The 24,828-nt window shown below is 39.9% G+C and overlaps 1 protein-coding gene across 1 annotated transcript; it reads right to left on the bottom strand.

Moving 5' to 3' along the window:
• Positions 1 to 430: 430 nt before the first annotated feature.
• Positions 431 to 24,134, bottom strand: LOC129659897 (histone H2B type 1-L-like). Its single transcript, XM_055591425.1, has 3 exons — positions 24,081 to 24,134; positions 19,610 to 19,622; positions 431 to 759 (listed from the first exon to the last, which is right to left on the bottom strand). The coding sequence occupies exons 1-3, from the start codon at positions 24,132 to 24,134 to the stop codon at positions 431 to 433; spliced, it is 396 nt and encodes a 131-aa protein (XP_055447400.1).
• Between the last annotated feature and the right edge of the window lie 694 nt (positions 24,135 to 24,828).

The following is a 24,828-nucleotide window of genomic DNA, read 5'->3' as shown; positions in this document are numbered from 1 at the left end:
CTGCTAATGGCACTAATCAAACTATGTAGGCTAATTATCTTCTGGTGTTTCTGACCACCTGTCATACCTTTTCCCAATATTATGCCACTTTTTAATTTCCCCTCAAAACCCAGTATTCCTTAACTACCTCTCCACCAAAGCGGTCTCCTATGAAAATAAATGATGTTTTATATTATCTGTTATTCCCCATGAGAAGGACATATTAAGCAAAAGCCACTTTTTGAAAGTAAAAAATAGGTTTATCAATGTCTCAATACAAGTGAGATATCTTTGAAAGTGAAAGTGAAGTCGCTCAGTCGTGTCCTACTCTTAGCGACCCCATGGATATCACCAGGCTCACCAGGCCCTCCGTCCATGGGATTTTCCAGGCAAGAGTACTGGAGTGGGGTGCCATTGCCTTCTCCGTAAACAGCGGCTAGGCACATTATATTTACTTGGAGCTGGTATACTTGGTGACAGCCTTAGTGCCCTTGGACACGGCATGCTTGGCCAGCTCCCCAGGTAGCAGCAAGCGCACGGCAGTCTGGATCTCCCTGGGAGTGATAGTTGAGCGCTTGTTGTAATGCGCCAGGAGCGATGCCTCGCTAGCAATGTGCTCGAAAATGTCGTTGAGGAAGGGGTTCATGATTCCCATGGCCTTGGATGAGATGCCGGTGTCCGGATGAACTTGCTTCAGCACCTTGTACATGTACACGGAGTAGCTCTCCTTGCGGCTGCGCTTGCGCTTCTTGCTGTCCTTCTTCTGGGCCTTGGTCACAGCTTTTTAAGATATCTTTATGTAAAAATAAAACTAATAACTGAAGTGACAAAATGTATCAAACCCTAAAAATACCCAAATCACCAAAACAAACTTGCGATAGAAGAAAAAGGTAGAAGTATCACACTTTCTAGTTTAAAACTATAAACTGAAATCAGTAGTGGCCACAGTACTGGAAAAGGGCAGTTTTCATTCCAATCCCAAAGAAGGACAATGCCAAAGAATGTTCAAACTACCATATAATCATGCTCTTTTCATATGCTGCTGCTAAGTCACTTCAGTCGTGTCCGAGTCTGTGCGACCCCATACACAGCAGCCCACCAGGCTCCCCTGTCCCTGGGATTCTCCAGGCAAGAACGCTGGAGTGGGTGGCCATTTCCTTCTCCAATGCATAAAAGTGAAAAGTGAAAGTGAAGTCGCTCAGTCCTGTCTGACCCTCAGTGACCCCATGGACTGCAGCCTTCCAGGCTCCTCCGTCCATGGGATTTTCCAGGCAAGAGCACTGGAGTGGGGTGCCATTGCCCTCTCTGCATTTCATATGCTAGCAAGTCAACATTCAAAATCCTTCAAGATAGGCTTCAATAGTATGTGAACTGAGAAATTCCAGGTGTATAAGCTGGGTTTACAAAAAACAGATGAACCAGAGGTCAAATTGCCAACATTCATTGGATCATGAAAAAAGCAAAGGAATTCCAGAAAAACATCTGCTTCTTCTTCATTGACTACTCTAAAGCCTTTGATTGTGTGGATCACAACAACCTGTGGAAAATTCTTAAAGAGATAGGAATACCAGATAACCTTAGCTGTCTCCTGACAAACCTATATGCAGGACAAGAAGCATCAGTTAGAACCAGACTTGGAACAACAAACTGGTTCAAAATTGGTAAAAGAGTACAACAAGGTTGTCTATTGTCAGCCTGCTTATTTAACTTCTATGCAGAGAGTAGCATGCGAAAAACCGACTTGGATAACACACAAGATGGAATCAAGATTGCCAAGAGGAATGTCAATAATCTCAGATATGCAGATAATACTACACTAATGGCAGAAAGTGAAGAGGAACTAAAGAGCCCTTGATGAGGGTGAAAGAGAAGAGTGAAAAAGCTACCTTAAAATTCAACATTAGAAAAACTAAGATCATGGCATCCAGTCCCATCACTTCATGAAAAATAGATGGGGAAACAGTGGAAGCAGTGGCAGATTTTATTTTCTTGGTCTCCAAAGTCATGGCAGACAGTAACTGCAGCCATGAAATTAAAAGACACTTGCTCCTTGGAAGGAACGCTACAAAAAACTTAGTGTATTCAAAAAGCAAAGACATCACTTTGCCAACATAGGTCTGTCTAGTCAAAGCTATGGTTTTTCCAGTAGTCATGTATGGATGTGAGAGTTGTATCGTAGAGAAGGCTAAGTGCCAAAGAATTGATGCTTCCTAACTGTGGTTCTGGAGAAGACTCTTGAGAGTCCTTTGGACAGGAAGGAGATCAAAACAGTCAATCTTAAAAGAAACCAATCCTGAATATTCACTGGAAGGACTGATGCTGAAGTTGAAGCTCTAATACTTTCACCACCTGATGCAAAGTGTTGACTGGAAAAGATCCTGAGGCTAGGAATGATTGTGGAGAAGAGGAAAAGGAGACGACAGAGGATGAGATGGTTGGATGGCCTCATGGACTCAATGGACCTGAGTTTGAGCAAACTCTGGGAGATAGTGAAAAACAGGGAAGCCTGGTGTGCTACAGGTCATAGGGTTCAGAGTCAGACAGGACTTCATGACTGAACAATAACAACAAACCAAAAATGTATGGTATTGCCATACAAAGAGGCACATCAGATCAGATCAGATCAGTCGCTCAGTCGTGTCCAACTCTTTGCGACCCCATGAATCGCAGCACACCAGGCCTCCCTGTCTGCTGGGGTCCAGCCCCGGCTGATCCAGGGTATTCAAAGGAGAGACGGCTTTGGCGACCTATTTATTTATTTATTTATCAAAGATATAAAGAGTAATAGAATGAGGATAGCTCAGTAGGAAAATTCAGTGGAGAAAAGAGGCTGAGTAGCTTGGTTTACACGGAAAATCAATATAACCTGTGACACCAGGTTAGCTCTGACCATGGAGGCCGCAGGCGCCCTCTCAAATAGCAGAAGATGCCCCACCTTAGACACCTTCTCGAGTGGGTCTTAGAAGCCCAGGCAAATAAATGGTCGCAGAGGATTTCCGCGCTCCAGATGGATACTCAGCTGGAAATTGAGGGGAAGAATGATATGGGGAGACCAAGCTTTGGTCAGCAAGGCCCATAGCTTTATTTTCAACAGGGGCTTATATACCCTAAGGTACACATAGAGGATAATAGGGGATGCAGTCAGCAGTCTTTGATCCTTATCAAAAACCAGGGTTTTTTTCCTGCAAATTTATCGTATACAAATGGTTTAGGTGATTTACATTATCTTCTGGCCAGAAGGCCTATTAACATTTTATGACTCTTGACAAAGACTTATCAACCATAAGACTTATTTTCTCTAAGAATAATTATTTTAAGGTTTGGTGCCATCTTCTGAAGGTGTTAGATAAAATTGCATTCCTATAGGGTGGATGTGTAATGGGTTTACAACAAAGGAAAGAATTTATTACCTTAAGGGTCTAAAGTTACTAACACCAAGGCCACTACTTATTTTTTCTACATACCAACTATATTAATTAATACATATTCAAGGATACAATACAGGGGATGTGAAAACTTGGCAGCAACCATTGGTTCATCAATGAAATCTTTTACTAGTTTTATTCTGACAGTTTCTAACTCTCTGAGAGGCTCTAAGCTATTTGAATATCTTAAGCTTCCCGTGCCTCTCGAGGCTGGGAGACTATAAACAACCGTATGCATAGCTGTAAGAGTCCAGGTAAACTTGTTAGGCGAGTTAGAGAGCTATCTGAGGGGTTTGGATTTAAACACTCCTAATTTCCCAGGAACTTTATTAATTGGAGCTGTACGTTAACTCTTTGACAGAGAGAGCGAGATGGTGGTGGGGAACAGCCCCCAGTAAAGTCAGAGGTGAGAGCACAAAGCAGTAAAGTAGGCAGACTCTGGTTTTTTTTGGGGTAGATGCTCGAGAATATCCAGGGGGACTCCTGAGGCTCGATCCCACCTTTGCATATGCCGAGCCTCCTTCCTCATGACTTTTGTCACGAGTGGAATGCCTCACCGGCTCCCGGCACCTGTCCATCACCAACTCCTGGAGTTCACTGAGACTCACGTCCATCGAGTCAGTGATGCCATCTAGCCATCTCATCCTATGTCGTCACATAGATTAATTTAAATAAATAGAGAGCCAGAAATAAACCCAAACAGATACAGTCAATCAATTTACAACAAAGGAGGCAAGAGTTACATGGGGAAAGGGCAGTTCTTTTCGTATATGGAGTTGGGAAAACTGAAGACTCATGTGTCCAAAAAAAAAAAAAAAAAAAAAACCAGACTGGATGACTGTCTTACAATATACACAAAACTTAACTCAAAATTTATGAAAGACTTGAGAATAACACCTGAAGCTATAAAAGTCCTAAAACAAAATATAGATCGAAAGATCCTTGACATTGTAATAGATGCCCAATGCAGAGGCAACAAAAGCAAATTAAACAAGTGGAAACACATAATCAAAGTGTTAGTCGCCCAGTCATGTTCCACTCTTTGCGACACTATGGCTGCAGCCTGCCAGGCTCCTCTGTCTATGGGGATTCTCCAGACAAGAATACTGGAGTGGGTTCCATTTTCTACTCAAGGGGATCTTCCCGCAGGGATTGAACAGGGGTCTCCTGCATTGCAGGGAGACTCTTTACCATCTGAGCCACAAGAGAAGCACATAATACTGAAGTGGGCTGCATTTCCTTCTCCAGGGGATCTTCCTGATCTAGGGGTCAAACCCACATCTCCTGATTCTCCTGCAATGAAGGCAAATTCTTTACCTCTGAGCCACCAAGGAAGCCCAGTCAAAGCTGGGTCAATAAATCATAAGCTTGGTGGGCAAAATTTCTTCAGGACAAATTCTGTATAGGCTTGTACACATCTGGGACAGGGAATACTGGTGTGTTTCAGTCCCTGGGGTTGTGCAAAGTCAGACATGATTTGGCGACTGAACAACAACACTTCTAAGGAAGAATGTAAAGAATATAATTTTAACTACTTCCCTGTGAGATTCCCTGTAAAATTCAATGATGGCTCAGACGGTAAAGCATCTGCCTACAATGCAGGAGACCCGGGTTCAATCCCTGCATCGGGAAGATCTCCTGGAGAAGGAAATGGCAACCCACTCCAGTACTCTTGCCTGGAGAATCCCATGGATGGAGGAGCCTGGTGGGCTACAGTCCATGGGGTCGCAGAGAGTTGGACACGACTGAGTGACTTCACTTCATCCCTGTGAGAACAGAATAACACAGTCCTTAGCATAAGAAGACATTTTGTAAGTATGTACCAAATTATTGAAATTACTCAGAAAAATACTAAGTGTACAATTTCCTATGACTTTGCCTGATATAATAGCAAGAATTTGTGAAAAAATTCTTAAATAAGCATGAATGGGATGGGATTTCATAGTCAGTACTCTCTCACATAAATCTTGGATGTTTTTGTCTTGGCCACTCAAAAATGTGACCAGAATTATTTAAGGATTCTCTAAGCTTTCTTGGGAGATTCAGTCAGTTCAGTTCAGTTCAGTCGCTCAGTTGTGTCTGACTCTTTGCGACCCCATGAATTGCAGCACGCCAGGCCTCCCTGTCCATCACCAACTCCTGGAGTTCACTCGAACTCACGTCCATCGAGTTGGTGATGCCATCCAGCCATTTCATCCTCTGTCGTCCCCTCTCCTCCTGCCCCCAATCCCTCCCAGCATCAGGGTCTTTTCCACTGAATCAACTTTTCACATGAGGTGGCCAAAGTACTGGAGTTTCAGCTTTAGCATCGTTCCTTCCAAAGAACACCGAGGGCTGATCTCTTTTAGAATGGACTGGTTGGAACTCTGCAGTCCAAGGGACTCTCATTATTAAATTATTATTCTAATGTGACTCTTAGCCATATTGTTAATACTTCTTTGCAATATATTTCTCAAGGGTATGATCATAATTCTTATAAAGATAACTCCATAGTCTCTTGTGCACAAAAGATAACTGTGATTTATGTAGTCATTGGAACCTACATTATCTGAAAGAAAGCTTAGGTTTCCCTAAAATAGCACATTAGCCAATATCATAACACTCTGGATATCCTTATATTTCCTTGTTTTCTTATATTTTTTTCCCTTACCACCCAACACCTTCTCAAGCTGTTGATGGAAATTGATGTATATATTGTCTTTCAAAGGTAAGTTTATATATTTTCTTATATAATAGGTCTCTATTGTTGTTATATAAATTTGGATATTCTAGATTGTTCCCCAAGACACCTGGTGATGTTACAACAGGTTTTTCTACTTCCCAGTGGTGTGGTGGATAGGAACTCACCTGCCAATGTAAAAGGTCACGTGTTTGATCCCTGGTCTGGGAAGATTTCACATGCCACAGAGAAGTTAAACTCAAGTGCCAAAATTATGTGGACTTATTAGGTGATATTAGTGGTATATTGTCACCCTGCTTATTTAACTTATATGCAGAGTTCATCATGAGAAACGCTAGGCTGGAGGAAGCACAAGCTGGAATCAAGATTGCCAGGAGAAATATCAATAACCTCAGATATGAGGATGACACCACCCTTATGGCAGAAAGTGAAGAGGAACTAAAAAGCCTCTTGATGAAAGTGAAAGAGGAGAGTGAAAAAGTTGGCTTAAAACTCAACATTCAGAAAACGAAGATCATGGCATCTGGTCCCATCACTTCATGGCAGATAGATGGGGAAAGAGTGGAAACAGTGTCAGACTTTATTTTTTGGGGTTCCAAAATCACTGCAGATGGTGATTGCAGCCATGAAATTAAAAGATGCTTACTCCTTGGAAAGAAAGTTATGACCAACCTAGATAGCATATTTGAAAGCAGAGACATTACTTTGCCAAAAATGGTCCATCTAGTCAAGGCTATGGTTTTCCCAGTGGTCACGTATGGATGTGAAAGTTGGACTGTGAAGAAAGCTGAGCACTGAAGAACTGATGCTTTTGAACTGTGGTGTTGGAAAAGACTCTTGAGAGTCCCTTGGACTACAAGGAGATCCAACCAGTCCATTCTGAAGGAGATCAGTCCTGGGTGTTCATTGGAAGGACTGATGCTAAAGCTGAAACGCCAGTACTTTGGCCACCTCATGCGAAGAGTTGACTCATTGGAAAAGACTCTGATGCTGGGAAGGATTGGGGGCAGGAGGAGAAGGGGTTGACAGAGGATGAGATGGCATCACTGACTTATGGACATAAGTTTGAGTGAACTCCAGGAGTTGGTGATGGACAGGGAAGCCTGGCGTGCTGCAATTAATGGAGTGGCAAAGACACGACTGACAGACTGAACGGAACTTATGGCAGAAAGTAAAGAAGAACTAAAGAGCCTCTTGATAAAAGTGAAAGAGAAGAGTGAAAAAGTTGGCTTAAAGTTCAACACTCAGATCTATGGCATCTGGTCCCATCACTTCATGGCAAATAGATGGGGAATCAGTGGAAACCGTGGCTGACTTTATATTTCTGGGCTTCAAAATCACTGCCATGAAATGAAAAGTCATTTACTCCTTGAAAGGAAAGTTATGACCAACCTAGGCAGCTTATTAAAAAGCAGAGGCATTACTTTGTCAAAGGTCCATCTAGTCAAGGCTATGGTTTTTCCAGTGGTCATGTATGGATGTGAGAGCTGGACTATAATTCTTCGGCATTCAACCTTCCTTATGGTCCAATGATCATATCCGGACATAACTACTGGAAAAACCATAGCTTTGACTAGATGGATCTTTGTTGGCAAAGTGGTGTCTCTGCTTTTCAATACACTGTCTAGGATTTTCGTAGTTTTACTTTCAAGCTACAAGTGTCTTTTAGTTTCATGGCTGTAGTCACTGTCTGCAGTGATTTTGGAGCCCAAGGAAATAAAATCTGCCACTGTTTCCATTGTTTCCCCATCTATTTGCAATGAAGTGATGGGACCAGATGACATGATCTTAGTTTTTGGAATGCTGAGTTTTAAGGCAGTTTTTTCACTGTCCCTTGTCACCCTCATCAAGAGGCTCTTTAGTTCCTCTTTGCTTTCCGCCATTTGTGTAGTATCGTCTGTATATCTAAGGTTGTTGATATTTCTCCTGGCCATCTTAATTCGAGTTTGTGAATCAGCCAGCCTGACATTTTGCATGATGAACTATGCAAATAAATTAAATAAGCAGGGTGACAATATATAGCCTTGATATACTCCTCTCCCAATTTTGAACCAGTTCGTTGTTCCATGTAAACAGTGTTAACTGTTGCTTCTTGAACATGACATGCATAGAGGTTTCTCAGAAGGCAGGTAAGGTGGTCTGGTATTCCCAGACTTTTCCAGAGTTTGCTGTAATCTGCACAGTCAAAGGCTTTAACATAATCAATGAAGCAGAAGAAGATGTTTTTCTGGAATTCTTTTGCTTTATCTATGGTACAGCAGAGGTTGACAATTTGATCTCTTGTTCCTCTGCTTTTTCTAAATCTAGCTTGTACATCTGCAAGTTTTTGGTTCATGTATTGTTGAAGCCTAGCTTGAAGGATTTTGAGCATTACCTTGCTAGCATGTGAAATGAGCTCAATCGTATGGTAGTTTTTACATTCTTTGGCATTGCCTTTCTCTAGAATTGGAATGAAAACTAACCTTTCCATGTCACCTTATAGTGGTGACAGAAAGGTTAACATAATGTTTATAACACCTCATATCAGTTAGCCTCCTATTTTTTCCTAAGTCTTCTAACTCCCCAAATCCTTTTGCTCTATATACTAATTATATACCATTTATATCCTGTTATCAAGATAACTGCCAGAGGTACTGCTTAGTAAGTTCTGGTTCCATCTGGCCTGGGAGGATAACAATAAGCTAGACCCTAAGCAATAAGTTTTCACAACACAGGTACTCATGTATCATTGTGAAGCACAACCCATGGGCACAGCACATGGTTCTGGCTCAAAACTGTGGGACTTAGATACCACAGGGTATGTAGTTTCATTTTTAATTCATGATATCCTGGACATGACGTAATAGCAATATAATAAACCCATTTTCCAGTGATAGTGTATTAAACTGAAGCTTGTACAATGTTTCTACATGCCGAGGAACGGCAGATTGCCAACAAATTACCAGGAGCTAGAGGAGAGGCATGAAACAGACTCTTCCTCACAGGCCTGGAAAGGAATCAATCCTAGCAGCACCTTGATCTTAGGTTTCTAGACTCTAGAATTGTGAGAAACTAAATTCTGTTGTTTAAGTCACTCAGTTGGTGGTATTTTGTTAAGACAGCTCTTGGAAAACTAATATTAATACAATATCCTAAACCCTGAACTTGAGAATATGTTACACTTCATGACAAAAGAGACTTAACAGATGTAATTAATTCAGGGATCTTGAGATGGGGGCATTAAGCTGAATTATCAGGTTCAGCCCAGTGGACTCACAAGATCCTTATAAAGAAGATGCCTGATGATCCGAGTGAGATGTGATAGTAGATGGGAGGACCAGACCACAGGTTGCAGTGATGAAAGGGAGGGATCGCAAGACATTTAAGTGGCCTCTAGAAACTAAAATGCAAGGAAATTGATTTTGCCTTCAGAAGCTTCAAAAAGAATCAGTCCTGTGAACATCTTAAATTAAGTTCAGTGAAGCCAATATTTGGGCTTTTGAAACCAGAAGTATAATATAATAAATCTGTGTCTCTTGAGTCACTAAGTTTGTAACTTTTTTTTTTTTTTTTGCAGTGCAATAGGAAACTCTGTGTGTCCTGGCATAGAGCTGATGGCAAGTGTGCTGCCTCAGTAACAAACAGAGTCCATTTGCTAACTACTTCTTTCTAGTAACCAAGTGCTAGCAGATGCTTGGAAGAAAATCCTTCCAGTGTCTGGGAGTTAATTAGGTCTTATTGTCTGACACATCGTATCCATCTCCCAAGACCACCAGTTCTCTTTTTTATACTGGGCAGAGTAGTGTTCAAATCACCAAGAATACTGTTTTTACTGAATAGTACATCTCCAGAAGACATTTCTTTTTACTTGCATCCACTACCCCACCTTCTCCCAGCAAAACCTGGAAAAACACCTCTCTTATTTGTTCCAGGATTCTCTTATATGTTCTTCTGACAAGATAGGTAATTAAGATTGATGCAAGTTTGGGGCCAACTCATCAAAACAAGCCTAGGACAAGTCTCAGAGAAACCCACTTCCCCAAACCATTGTGTTGAATCTCAGAACTTTTCTATGAAGCAAGATGATTAAGTGCATGAAATGATATTGTAACAACACAATCTTTGTAGAAAATGGAATCACTTAACAGTGCAAACTAGTGAGGATATACAGTTGGAGCAAGAAGAGATATGAGATGCAGGCAATTTTTAGAATTTAACATTATTTGGTATAGTCTACAGATTAGAAGAAAAGTAAATGAAAGTGGTCAAATAATGTGTCATCCTTTCCTTGTGGTTGACATCAAAGTGAGTTCACTAGTTCTTTTATTTTTCCATAAAATGATAGTCATTCTATCAAAGAATTCATATATCATTGAGATGGTCATCATAAAAGTGTCAATACTGTTTTTCTATTCTGCTACTGTATATGTCTGTTCTATTGAACTGATTTTATTTTTATGATGAGTTCTTTTATTCCTTAAAACTTTACAGAAAAATTGGAAGATAATTTACAGCTATGGTTAGCTCCAGAAAACTGTTGCATTGAAATGCATATCCAAAGATAGGCATCTATATATGGCTTTTGCTGGGTTAAACTGAGAAGTCCTAAAATATCAAACTATATCTAAAAGACATAAAACAGATAAGAAATACCAAGAAAGTGAAATATAAATGGAGGTAATGGTGGTTTGTGGATAAGATTTTTACCATGCATATTTAAAAATTTATATTATATAAATATTATATAGTAACAATATTGCTTGTTTGCTTAGCCAGTCAGGCTTAAAAATTGTACTGATGTTCATTAAGGGAGTTTGGACTATATTCGTGAGGGAGGAGACCAGAATCAGTTAGAGTCCTTATGCTTCCATTTTCAAGAGTCCACTCCATGGAACCACTATTAAGAAGCAGTTTTGGCCCCAGAAAACTGTAAAAAGGGTGTAAAACAGTACATGAAGTGACAGAACTTAAAGGCCTCATTGTCCTTTAAGATGAAATTCACAAACCTATGGGCTTCCTCATTTGTAGCTAATTAACTAATATAGACTAGAGTGCTAGGAACTATACAAAAATATAAAAAGGCAACATTAAGATACAAGAATCCCTATTTATACAAGAATTTCCCATTCCACATCATTTCAAAATTCACCTAATATAACTTTAAATATTTTGTACTAACCTACCCAGAATTCCTTCCCATCCTTGACACTTTTCTAGCAAGCATTTAGTGTTGCAGGAATGTGAGCTCAATTGTTAAAAAGGGATTTCATCTGCAGCTTTAAGGGTATGCTGGTCAAAGGATAAAGGTTTCTTTTTTAAGTCACTCTACAAGACCTTTTAGAACACCGAAAAAAGATGTCCTTTTCATTAAGGGGACTGGAATGCAAATGTACAAAGTCAAGAACACCTGGGGTAACAGGCAAATTTGGCCTTGGAGTATAAAATGAAGCAGGGGAAAGGCTAATAGAGTTTTGCCAAGAGAATACACTGGTCATAGCAAACACCCTCTTCCAACAACACAAGAGAAGACTCTACACATGGACATCACCAGATGGTCAACACTGAAATCAGATTGATTATGTTCTTTGCAGCCAAAGATGGAGAAGCTCTATACAGTCAGCAAAAACAAGACTGGGAGTTGACTGTGGCTCAGATCATGAGCTCCTTATTGGCAAATTCAGACTTAAATTGAATAAAGTGGGGAAAATCACTAGACCATTCAGGTATGACCTAAATCAATTCCATTATGATTATACAGTGGAAGTGAGAAATAGATTAAAGGGACTAGATCTGATAGATAGAGTGCCTGATGAACTATGGATGGAGGTTCATGACACTGTACAGGAGACAGGGATCAAGACCATCCCCATGGAAAAGAAATGCAAAAAAGCAAAATGGCTGTCTGGGGAGGCCTTACAAATAGCTGTGAAAAGAATAGAAGTGAAAAGCAAAGGAGAAAAGGAAAGATATAAACATCTGAATGCAGAGTTCCAAAGAATAGCAATGAGAGATAAGAAAGCCTTCCTCAGCAGTCAATGCAAAGAAATAGAGGAAAACAACAGAATGGGGAAGACTAGAGATCTCCAAGAAAATCAGAGATACCAAAGGAACATTTCATGCAAAGATGGGCTCGATAAAGGACAGAAATGGTATGGCCCTAACAGAAGCAGAAGATATTAAGAAGAGATGGCAAGAATACATAGAAGAACTGTACAAAAAAGATCTTCACGACCCAGATAATCATGATGGTGTGATCACTGACCTAGAGCCAGACATCCTGGAATGTGAAGTCAAGTGGGCCTTAGAGAGCATCACTACGAACAAAGCTAGTGGAGGTGATGGAATTGCAGTGGAGCTATTCCAAATCCTGAAAGATGATGCTGTGAAAGTGCTGCACTTAATATGCCAGCAAATTTGGAAAACTCAGCAGTGGCCACAGGACTGAAAAAGCTCCTTTTTCATTCCAATCCCAAAGAAAGGCAATGTCAAAGAATGCTCAAACTACCTCAAAATTGCATTCAATTCACATGCTAGTAAAGTAATGCTCAAAATTCTCCAAGCCAGGCTTCAGCAATATATGAACCGTGAACTTCCAGATGTTCAGGTGGTTATCGAATAGGCAGAGGAAGCAGAGATCAAATTGCCAACATCTGCTGGATAAGGAAAAAGGAAGAGAGTTCCAAAAACACATCTATTTCTGCTTTATTGACTATGCCAAAGCCTTTGACTGTGAGGATCGCAATAAACTGTGGAAAATCCTGAAAGAGATGGGAATACCAGACCACCTGACCTGCTTCTTGAAAAACCTGTATGCAGGTCAGGAAGCAACAGTTAGAACTGGACATGGGACAACAGACTGGTTCCAAATAGGGAAAGGAGTACGTCAAGGCTGTATATTATCACCCTGCTTATTTAACTTATATGCAGAGTACATCATGAGAAACGCTGGGCTGGAAGAAGCACAAGCTGGAATCAAGATTGCCGGGAGAAATATCAATAACCTCAGATATGCAGATGACACCACCCTTATGGCAGAAAGTGAAGAAGAACTAAAGAGCTTCTTGATGAAAGTGAAAGAGGAGAGTGAAAAAGTTGGCTTAAAGCTCAACATTCAGAAAACTAAGATCATGGCATCTGGTCCCATCACTTCATGGCAAATAGATGGGGAAACAGTGGCTGACTTTATTTTGCTGGGCTCCAAAATCACTGCAGGTGGTGACTGCAGCCATGAAACTAAAAGATGCTTACTCCTTGGAAAGAAAGTTATGACCAACCTATGCAGCATATTAAAAAGCAGAGACATTCATTTGCCAACAAAGGTCCATCTAGTCAAGGGCATGGTTTTTCCAGTGGTCATGTATGGAATGAGAATTGGACTATAAAGAAAGCTGAGCACTGAAGAATTGATGCTTTTGAACTGTGGTGTTGGAGAAGACTCTTGAGAGTCCCTTGGACTGCAAGGAGATCCAACCAGTCCATCCTAAAGGAGATCAGTCCTGGGTGTTCATTGGAAGGACTGATGGTGAAGCTGAAACCCCAATATTTTGGCCACCTGATTCGAAGAGCTGACTCATTTGAAAAGACCCTGATGCTGGGAAAGATTGAGGGCAGGAGGAGAAGGGAACGAGTGAGGATGAGATGGTTTGATGGCATCACCGACTCAATAGACATGGGTTTGGGTGGACTCCGGGAGTTGGTGATGGACAGGGAGGCCTGGCGTGCTGGGTTTCAAGGGGTTGGAAAGAGTCGGACACGACTGAGCGACTGAACTGAACTGAACTGAACTTGCTTCTGATATCACATCTCTTTTTCTTAGTTTTTTGAATTTCAACAATGTTTCTGGACTTGCAATTACTAGAGAATTTTAGATCATGTGGTCCATGTTTAAAGCATTGAGAAAAAAGTTGTCCCTTTCTTTTATATTTCTCTTCTAACCTTCAGAATTATATATCACCCTCTTGATGTGTATATAAAATATTCTTATGGGCAAAAGTCTTTTTAGTAAGGTTCAGAATATGTACTTTGTCTCTGATATATTTTTTTTAATGGCAGTAGTGTTCTGAGGAAGAAAAAATTATCCTCCTGACTGTCCCTCCAGGAGTAACTGGTTTCAAGTCTAGGAAAAAAAGAGTTATCAGATTGGGCCTTTTGCTCTTGAATAGTTCAGAGCTGAGTTTCTAATGTAAAAATGCTACTGATAGGACCCAAACACTGAAACCTTGCCTCTTTTATGAATGTTATGCCAAGATCTGTCACTATTGTCCCTGAGAATAAAGAACTTGGAAACTCTATTCCAGATGCTCAAATCTTTTAAGTTTAAGAAATTCTGCTTCAGCCTATTACAAAGATACTCCAACTGGAATTGCTGCTTGCATAAAAACTAAAAAGCAGGATAAAATATATAAAATTTATTTCCAGACAGGAGAAAGCAATCAGGAGAGGGAAGTAATGGTTTAGAAAAAAGGAAACAAATCTAGTGAGTCCTAAAAGCCATAATTTTCTGCCATTTGCTAAGCTCAAGAAACAAAAACCCAAGACTCCAGAGCTTATCCTGAATTGAGGAGAAAAAGGTTGGACTTTAGGGAAAGTAAAGCTATCAGAATTTGCAAAGTATAATGCCAGGATAAAAAGGAAAGCATGCAAAGACAGAACTTCAGAAATTTGCTTAGAGTTCTCCTCCCCTCCAATCTTTTATTTGAATAGCAAGCGGCATAGGTATAGAATGAAACTCTACAAGACAAAAGGAAAAACATTTTCTGGGGGTGCATAAGCCTTCAAATTCCCTAAGTTCCTAGAAGGCCATCACTCATTCAAGTTGCCTCCAACCATATGGAGGACTTTTTGTTGAATAAGTACAACATTCAGTAAACACTCCCTGAATGTCACTTTTTAGTAGTAAAGAAAACTAGTCCCAGGCAAAGGTGACTCTAGAGTTGCTTTAGGAACATTCTTTATTTATTCTTGAAAATAGTTGACATACAATATTATGTTAGTCCCAAGTGTATTACATAGTGTTTTGACATTTGTATACATTATGAAATAATCACCACAATAAGTCTAGTAATCATCTGACCCCATACAGTTATTATAATATCATTGACCATATTTCTTGTGCTGTATATTACCATCCTCGTGGCTTATTTATTACATATCTGGGAGATTGTGTCTCTAACTCTCTTCACCTATTTTCCCCACCCCACCCCCAGCAATAATCTGTTCCCTGTATCGTTGTTGTTGTTGTTTAGTCACTAAGTCCTGATGGATTCTTTCTGACTCCATGGACTGTAACCTGCCAGGATCCTCTGTCCATGGGATTTCCCAGGCAAGAATACAATATCTATGAGTCTGTGGAAAATAGTACAGAGGCTTCTCAAAAAATTAAAAGTAGAACTGCCATGTGATTCAGCAGTTCCACTTCTGGATATTTACCCTAAGAAAAAAACAATTCATAAGGATATTTGCATTTTAGAGTTTATTTTGGCATTATTTACAATAGCCAAAGTAAGGAAGCAAATGTATTGTCCATTGACAGATGAATAGACAAAAATCACACATAACTCATTGGAAAAGACCCCGATGGTGAGAAAGATTGAAGGCAAAAGAAGAAGAGGGCAGCAGAGGATGAGATGCTTGGATAGTATCACCAGTTTGTGCATGCTAAGTCACTTCAGTCTTGTCTGACTCTTTGCCACCCTAGGGACTGTAGCCCACCAGGCTTCTCTGTTTATGGGATTCTCCAGGCAAGAATACTGGAGTGGGTTGCCATGTCCTCCTCCAGAGGATCTTCCCAACCCTGGGGTGGAACCCAACTCACCAACTCAGTGGACATGGATTTGAACAAACTCTGGGAGATAGTGAAGGACAATGAAGCCTGGCATTCTGAAATCTGTGGGTATGCAAAGAGTCAGACACAACTTAGTGACTGTAAAACAATAACCTGGCCCAATCTGACCAGAAATATTGGCAACAACTCCCTGAAGCTGTGTGGTCCAATAGCACTTGAGCTGAAAGAAGGGCCGACAGTTGATAGTTTGCAGAGCAAACCAGTGGCCTTGTTCATCGGGAAAGTTGGCGTGCAGTACCACTTGACCAGAGAATAGCCCACGGCTCCCCGCAACTGCAGAGCAAAGCTGGTGGCCTCAGCAGAAAATTCAGTGCACACTCAGGCTGAATCTGGATCAGAAAACAATGAGCTATACAATCCCTGTGTCCTGGTCTGCTGCCCTGCCAGAGTAGGGAAGCTAATTCATAGTCCCACCTACTACAAAATATATTACCTGGTCCTGACCAAAGAACTCATGCATCGTAGATTCCATTCTGCAACCTCATTTGGGTAGGAAACCAAGCCAGAAGTCCTCAGCCAGTGTTGCACCCCATCCCATCTCCATCCTCAAAGGCGGAACATGTGTCTTGCCCCAGAATAGACCATAATAGCAGGCTCCTCCTGCCTTAAAACATTACCAGCAGACACACCCAGAAACCCAAACTGAGCTGAACAGTAAAGAAAAATATCTGCGAGAATAAACTTATAAGGCCTGGAAAAGAAATCCTATTACTCAAATACACAGAAAAAATAATCAGATAAATATGACAAGACCAGTGGAATCTAATAAAGATCTAATAACTGACTCCAAATAAATGGGGAACTATAAACTGTCAGACAAAAAACTCAGACTAATTCTCTAAAAGAAGGTTTAGTGAACTACAAGAAAACACAGAACGAGAACTCGACAGAATTAGGAAACCAACGCATGAGCAACAGAATGAGATGTTTGATAAAAAAAATAAAAAAGGAGCAACCGTTAAAAAAAGAAACAGAAATCCTAGAGAAAACGAATACAATAACTGACCTGACGCATTTAATAGAGAGCGACAAAGCAGACTGACTGACTATGCAGAGAAATAGTCCATGAACTAAAGGGATAGGACATTGGAAATTACTGAGACAGGAGAGAAAAAGAAAAAATAATAAAAAGATTGAAGACAGCTATAGGAATTATGGGGCACAATGAGACAAAACATTTGCAATATGAGAACATCAAAAAGAGAAGAAAAGAAGAAAGGGAGAGAAAGTATATATAAAGCAAAAATGACTGAAAACTTCGGAAATCTGGAGAGAGAAATAAACATTCAGATTCATGAGGCAAAAAGAATCTCCCAATAGGCTGAATTCATGTAGAGCTACACTGAAACACTGTTAGATTCAAAAAACAAACAAACCGAAAAAACCTGTTAGATCTATACTGGGAATTCAGTAAAGTTGGAAAATTAACAAAATTAACATACACTAATCAGTAGCAACACTGTTCACTAACAAAATTCTTAAACAAAGTGAAGATTCAATTCCATTTATAATAATATAAATAAAACAAAATACACAGAAGTAAATTTATAAAGATGCTAAAGATCTCTACTCTGAAAATCATGAGACACTGATGAAAGAAATCAAAGAAGACATAAATCAACGGAAAGATATATTATGCTCATGGATTGGAAAAAATGATGCTGTCAAAAATTGATACTACCAAAACCACCTTTAAGTTCAAACTAATCCCTATCAAGATTTCAAAGGCATTTATACAGAAGTAGGAAAAAGCACTTCTGAAAATTATATGGAACCACAGAAGACTAAGAATAGCCAAAAAAAATATCCTGAGGAAAAAATAACAAGGCACTTATATAGCAAGGCATACTTTCTGGTTTCAAGCTATATTATTAAGCTCTAGGCATCAAAACACTAGGTTAACATCACAAAAACAGAAACATAGACCACTTAAACAGAATAGAGAGCCCAGAAATAAATCGGAGCATAATCAATCAACTAGTATCTAACAAGGAAGCCAAGAATACTCAACGCAGAAAAGACAATCTTCAATAAATAGCACTGGGATAACTGAATAAAAACATGTGAAAGAATAAAGCCAGACCCATATTTAACACACTTACAAAAATTAAATTAAAATGAATTGAACACTTAAATTTAAAAACTGAACATATGAAACTCCTAGAAGAAAACATAGGAACAAAGCTCATCAATAGTCTTGTTAATGTTTTTTTGAATATAACTCAAAAAACCACAAGTAACAAATTTAAAAATAAATCAGTAGGACTACATCAAACTAAAAAGGGGAAGAAATCATCAACAAAATGAAGACCACCAGGACAATGGGAAAAAATATTTGCAAAACTCTTATCCGTTAAGAGTTTGCCTGGTGTCTCAGACCGTAAGGCATCTGCCTACAATGCGGGAGACCCAGGTTCAGTCCCTGGGTCGGGAAGATCTCCTGGAGAAGGAAATGGCAACCCACGCCAGTATTCTTGACTGGAAAATCCCATGGACGGAGGAGCCTGGTAGGCTACAGTCCACGGGGTCACAAAGAGTCGGAACGACTGAACAACTTCACTTTTACTTTATCTGATAAGGGTTTAGTATACAAAACATACAAAAAACTCAAACAGCTTAGGGCAAAAAAACAAAGAAATTTTTCCAAAGAAGAAATACAAAAGATCCATAGGTACATAAATAGATGCTCAACATCACAAATTATTAGGAAAATGCAAATGAAAACCACTATGAGGTACCACCTCACACAGTTATACCACCTCACAATGTCTATTATCAAAAAGACAACAGATAACAAATGCTAGCCGAGAAAGCAATGGCACCCTCCTACTCCAGTACTTTTGCCTAGAAAAACCCATGGACGGAGGAACTGGTAGATAGGCTGCAGTCCATGGGGTCGCTAGAGTTGGACACAACTGAGTGACTTCACTTTCACTTTTCACTTTCATGCATTGAAGAAGGAAATGGCAACCCACTACAGTGTTCTTACCCGGAGAATCCCAGGAACGGGAAGCCTGGTGGGCTGCTGTCTATGGGGTCGCATGGAGTCGGAGATGACTAAAGCGACGTAGCAGCAGCAGCAACAAATGCTAGCATGAATGTGCACGTTTGGTGGGATTGTAAACTGGTATAGTCATTATGGAAAACAGTATGGAGTCTCAAAAAATAAAAAATAGAACTACCATATGACCCAGCAATTGTACCTCTGGAATTATGGAAGTGTTAGAGTAAGAAAGAGTCATGTCTGACTCTTTGAGACCCCATGGACTATAGCCCGTCAGGTTCCTCTGTCCTTGGGATTCTCTAGGCAAGAATACTGGAGTGGGAAGCCCTTCCCTTCCTCAGATGATCTTCCTGACCCAGGGATCAAACTGAGGTCGCCTGCATTTCAGACAGATTCTTTACTGACTGAGCTACCAGGGAGACCCACTGGGAGTATATCCAAATGGTAACAAAAACACTAAGAAAAGATATCTGCACCCCATATTCATAGATGCTTTATTTACAAGAGCGAAGTCTTGAAAATCTAAGTGTCCACTGATGGATGAAAGGATAAAGAAGTTGTGGTAAACACATACAATAGAATATTATTCAGCCATAAAGTGCAAGGAAATCCTGACATTTGCTGCAACATGGATGGACCTTTAAGGTATTATACTAAGTGAACTAAGTCAGAGAAAGAAAAAAACTATATGATCTTACTCATGGGCAGAATCTGAAAGGAAAAAAAAAAAAAGCATGTAGAAAAAGAGATCATATTTGGGGTTACCAGAGGAGGTGGTCAGGAGGATAGGGAAATGAAGAAGCTGGTCAGAAAGTACAGACTTCCAGTTATAAGATAAATACTAGGGATGTAATGTACAACACGATGACTATAGCTAACCCTGCAGTGCCTGTCCATGCTCTGTCATGTACGACTTTTTGTGAACTATAGCCTGCCAGGCTCCTCTGTCCTTGGGATTTCTCAGGCAAGAATACTGCAGGGGGTTGCCATTTCTTTCTCCAGGGGACCTTCGCAACTCATAGATCAAACCCAGGTCTCCTGCCTTGGGAGTCAGATTCTTCACCACTGAGAAACCAGGAAAACCTAACACTATTGTATTATATATTAAAAAGTTGTGAGGACAGTAAAACCTACGAGTTCTCATCACAAAAAGAAAGTGCTTTTCTCTATTTTTTCTTTCTTTTGATTGTATTTAGATGAGAGGATGGATATTAGCTGAAACTTTTGTGGTAATCATTTTACAAAATATGTAAAGCAACCTTTCATGCTATATGCCTTAAACTTAGGCAATGGCATATGTCAACTATTTCACAATAAAACAGGAAAACATGAAAGTATTCCTTTGGGTTAAATTTAATACGTTATTTTAGAAAAACTGACAATGATTACATAGTTTAAACTATGGGAAATAATACCTATTTTCAATAAATTATCTGTGCAAATAATTTATTTGAAGCATTTTACAATTTATCTGAAGCCTTTAACAATTTTAGTTGCTAAATCCCTGTTGGCAGATGTTCATTATTTACTCATCAATTCAGGTGCTTGTTGGGCAGTTTATTTGTCATTTTCTAATTGGCCAGAAGACTACCTCCCATCTGCTATATAACTTGCTTTTGGTTGAGACTCACACTTAAGTACAACGGGCAGGGAGAGGATGTGGTCTTCTTTGCTGATCCCTATTTTTCTCTTCCTGAGCTTCTTTTCTGTGGGATTGGCCCCAGATCCAGGGCCAACCACCAATGCAGACAACAACTATCTCCCTTTCTGGGACCAGATTAATGGAGACATAGCAGAATTTCCAGTGCAGAATAACAAGATAATCATTGATCCCTGGAAATATATGGATCGACTAAGAATATGTAAGATCCTTATAACAGACAAATATTTTGCTTCATTTGGCAAAAACAATACAGGGAATGTACATTGGGCAGTAACTTTAATGTATGGAGAGCTATTTAAAACAGGTATGTACATTTTAATTAAAGGCAAGGAAATTGTTTTTTTCTTTCATTGTTATTGAAAGTCATAATATCAAATCTGTTTTACTCTCTGAATGCTGATTGAGTATGCAGTCAATATAATCATTTATCTTTTAGTATTCAGGCTCTCTTAGGACCTATTAAACACTTCTTTTGATTAGTAAAAGTATACGGTATACCTTTTTTTTACATTTTATAGACTTTCTGGTTTAAAAATGCAGTTTTTATATAAATTCCTGTAAACTGAAAAAGCTTATCTTTTGGAAAAGCAAATATTTTTTGTTGTTGTCTTTGTCCCAAATTCTTTACTGCTAAGACTACTGAGAGCCTGGGCTTCCCATCTGGCTCAGTGGTAAAGAAGCTGCTTGCCGTGGCATGAGACGCCAGAGACCCATTTTCCATCCCTGGATCAGTAAGATCCCCTGAGGAAGGAAATGGCAACCCACTTCAGTATTCTTCCCTGGAATATCCCATGGACAGGGGAGCTTGGCCAGCTAGAGTCATGGGTTCCCACACAGTTGGACAGGACTTAGCCACTGAGTAGACACAGCTTCTCAGGGCAAGGTGGTACCAAAATATCTCTGCTGCATGAGGTGAGATAGTTAGAGGAAATATGACAAAATTTCTTTCAGCTATGAAACCCAGGGTGAGGTTTCACACAAACTAAAGTAAGGAACATACTTTTCCTTGAAAGCCTGAGTTTTGCCTCTTAAATATTAGTAGAAAGAGTAAATAAGATATGGCCCTCACTGCACAGTCTCTTTCCTGTAAGTTGCAAAGTTCAGGCACAGAAAAGGGCTGAAAACAGGGAGGGACTGGCCCAGAATGCAGCAGTCTCTTCCTGTACTTAAACAAGTAGGATGGGGAAATGGAGTGAAGTGTGATGCTCGGAACTCTGTGCTTCTAGAATGCTCCTCTCTTTTCTGCCTCAGTTGGGGTGAATTTCTCCATCTGTATTTTGCTCTCACTACTTCTTCAATCAATTATCTTATTATTGAGATTCTGGAACTAAATTAGCTTCCCATTCTCATAAAATTCTTTTTTAAATTGTCTTCTTTGGATGTTACTAGATGGAGTCTAGAATGAAACAAGGACTAGAATGTGGTGCCTTCATATAGGAAAAAAAAAAAGTTCTGCACACTTGAATTATTGCAATGAAGTCTTGATTGATTTAGGAAGAAAAGAAGGACCCACAGAGACTGCCTTGTGAAACACTCTACAGGTACAGCTTAGTCCAGAAGCAGTTAGTAAAGAAAATAAATATGGTATAAAGAAAATAATAAAGAAAAATAAAAACCAGAAAAAAATGCAAGAAAGGGTCTGTACAGGCTGGAATTTCTAAGAAACTTTGAGCTCTCAAAGTGAATGAAATGCTATTCATATGAATACACCGTATCATTAGCAGGAATAACCCTCTTCTTTCTCTTTGGATGGGAGCATATGAGTCTTTTCCTCTCTTATGACTTTCTATTCAAGGTTTAACTCTTTTCACCTACCCTGTTTACTCTATAGATAGATTTTCAGAGCCTCCCAATAGTTCACGGTGTGCTTATGAGTCTGGAGTCTCTGGTTGCATATCTATCAACAGTGGCTGGGGAGGTAAGTGTTATATTTTCACCATATTTCTTTATTGATCTGTGGTTGTGGGGCTTGCTCACTCTGCTTTTCTATAGGGTAAGCTGCTGCTGCTGCTGCTGCTAAGTCGCTTCAGTCATGTCCGACTCTGTGCAACCCCATAGATGGCAGCTAAGTTGGGTTAAATCTTGATATTTACTCTGTAAATATATATAGCTGTCTGTGCACTTCCCTGAGGTTGGGGCTAGTCAATTTAAAAAAACAAATATGAATGGTAACTCTTTCTATGGCTATGTCTATGTTAAGATCTACAGCACATCGTTCTTTTTAGATAGATACTGAAGAAGAAAATGATCCTTACATGTACCTAGTTTTTCAAACTTTCTGTTGCTTATTTCACCTACTCCCAGTCCCTTTTCCAACTAGTTACTCTTTATTTCTCACTGCATCCCAGCCTCACTCTAGCTTTTTAGAGAGATAGTTTAATTCAACCCTTATCATGATCTTAAAATTAATATCCTTATAATACAGATAATCAAACAGAGTTGAGAGAGGTTGAGTAATTTCCTTTTTATTACAAAACTCATAAAGTGTCAACATTTATCTATCTCAAAAATTCATTTTCCTAATCACTGTTCTAGTTTGACTCCCTAAGCCACTAACGGAGAAGGCAATGGCACCCCACTCCAGTACTCTTGCTTGGAAAATCCCATGGATGGAGGGGCCTGGAAGGCTGCAGTCCATGGGGTCGCTGAGGGTCAGACATGACTGAGCGACTTCACTTTCACTTTTCACTTTCATGCGTTGGAGAAGGAAATGGCAACCAACTCCAGTGTTCTTGCCTGGAGAATCCCAGGGACGGGGGAGCCTGGTGGGCGGCTGTCTATGGGGTCGCACAGAGTCGGACACGACTGAAGTGACCCAGCAGCAAGCCACTAATACGCAAAAAACCCAAAAACTTGGTCATGATTTCTTATTTTCAATTGCAAGTCTTATTTTAGGCCCTAAAGATGAATTTCACTATAGGTAATATCAACGTATATGCTTCTTCCAACACCTCATGTGAAGAGTTGACTCATTGGAAAAGACTCGGATGCTGGGAGGGATTGGGGGCAGGAGGAGAAGGGGACAACAGAAGATGAGATGGCTGGATGGCATCACTGACTCGATGGACGTGAGTCTGAGTGAATTCCAGGAGTTGGTGATGGACAGGGAGGCCTGGCGTGCTGTGATTCATGGGGTCGCAAAGAGTCGGACAGGACTGAGCGACTGAACTGAACTGAATGTTTTTCTGAGAAATATAACTTCACTAGTTACAAAGTTTTGAAAAAGTGGATCTTATAAATGTACATTTCAAAATAAAGATTGTACTGGGTAATTAACAAAATTCTTCTAGTCCTAGTATAGACAGTCCAAGGTAAAGTTTATATGACAATCATACACTCAAATTTAAAAATTAAGGTTAAGAGTAGAAATAAGTGGAATGAGTTCAACTAGTGCACCAAATTTCAAATAGTAAGAAAATGATTTGTCATTAAAAGGCTTGAAAATATTCCTTCAAATACCTATCAATTGTGTCTTCTTCTCATGTTTTGTATCACTAATACCTTACCTTCTTTTTGACAGCTAGATTAACAATCAAAATAGTCCTCTGAATGTCAAGCATGATTGTGGGGGGATGTGTTTCAATAATAGAAGGTGTAGATTCATGCCTATGATGGAAGCCAAGCTGAGGAGTACACCTAGGAATAACCCTGTCCTGGGAGCCATCAGAATCCTGGTGGACAAGATGAACCCAGGAATTGGAAGTAGATAAATAGCCCCAAGACAGAATATACTAGAGTGAGGACTTGGTTGAAATGAGTGAGTGCCAAGAAACAGAAGAAAGATTGTTATTGCTTAGTCCCTAAGTCATGCCCAACTCTTTTTGTGACCCCATGGACTGTCTTTCACCAAGTTCCTCTGTCCATGGGATTTCCTAGGCAAGAATACTGGAATGAGTTGCCATTTCCTTCTCCAGGGTCTCTTTGAACCCAAGGATAGAACCTAAATCTCCTGCAATGGCAGGTGGATTCTTTACCACTGAGTCACCAGAAAGGCCCAGAAGAAAAATAGCAAGTTAAAACAGAAAATGTATTCAAGGTTGTGTGGAAAGAGAATTGGTCGGGCTTCAGAACTATCCCTCAGGTAGCTGAGAGGATAGCAGAAGATGGTTAAACCAAAATCTCTTCCACAATATAGGCAAAGAATCTCCACATGTGACATATACATGTATATTTAGCAGCATCTACATGTATACACCTGGACTTCCCCAGTGGTTCAGATGATAAAGAATCTGCCCACAATGTGGAATACCAGAG

This window comes from Bubalus kerabau, chromosome 9 (genome assembly GCF_029407905.1).
Source record: "Bubalus kerabau isolate K-KA32 ecotype Philippines breed swamp buffalo chromosome 9, PCC_UOA_SB_1v2, whole genome shotgun sequence".
NCBI classification, from domain to species: domain Eukaryota; kingdom Metazoa; phylum Chordata; class Mammalia; order Artiodactyla; family Bovidae; genus Bubalus; species Bubalus kerabau.
The sequence above is the reverse complement of the archived record's forward strand: the minus strand, read 5'-3'. Positions and strand labels throughout refer to the sequence as shown.

Bases quoted from the DNA above. Each gene is read 5' to 3' on its own strand.
- LOC129659897 (XM_055591425.1), bottom strand. From the start codon at position 24,134: ATGCTTGACATTCAGAGGACTATTTTGATTGTTAATCTAGCTGTCAAA.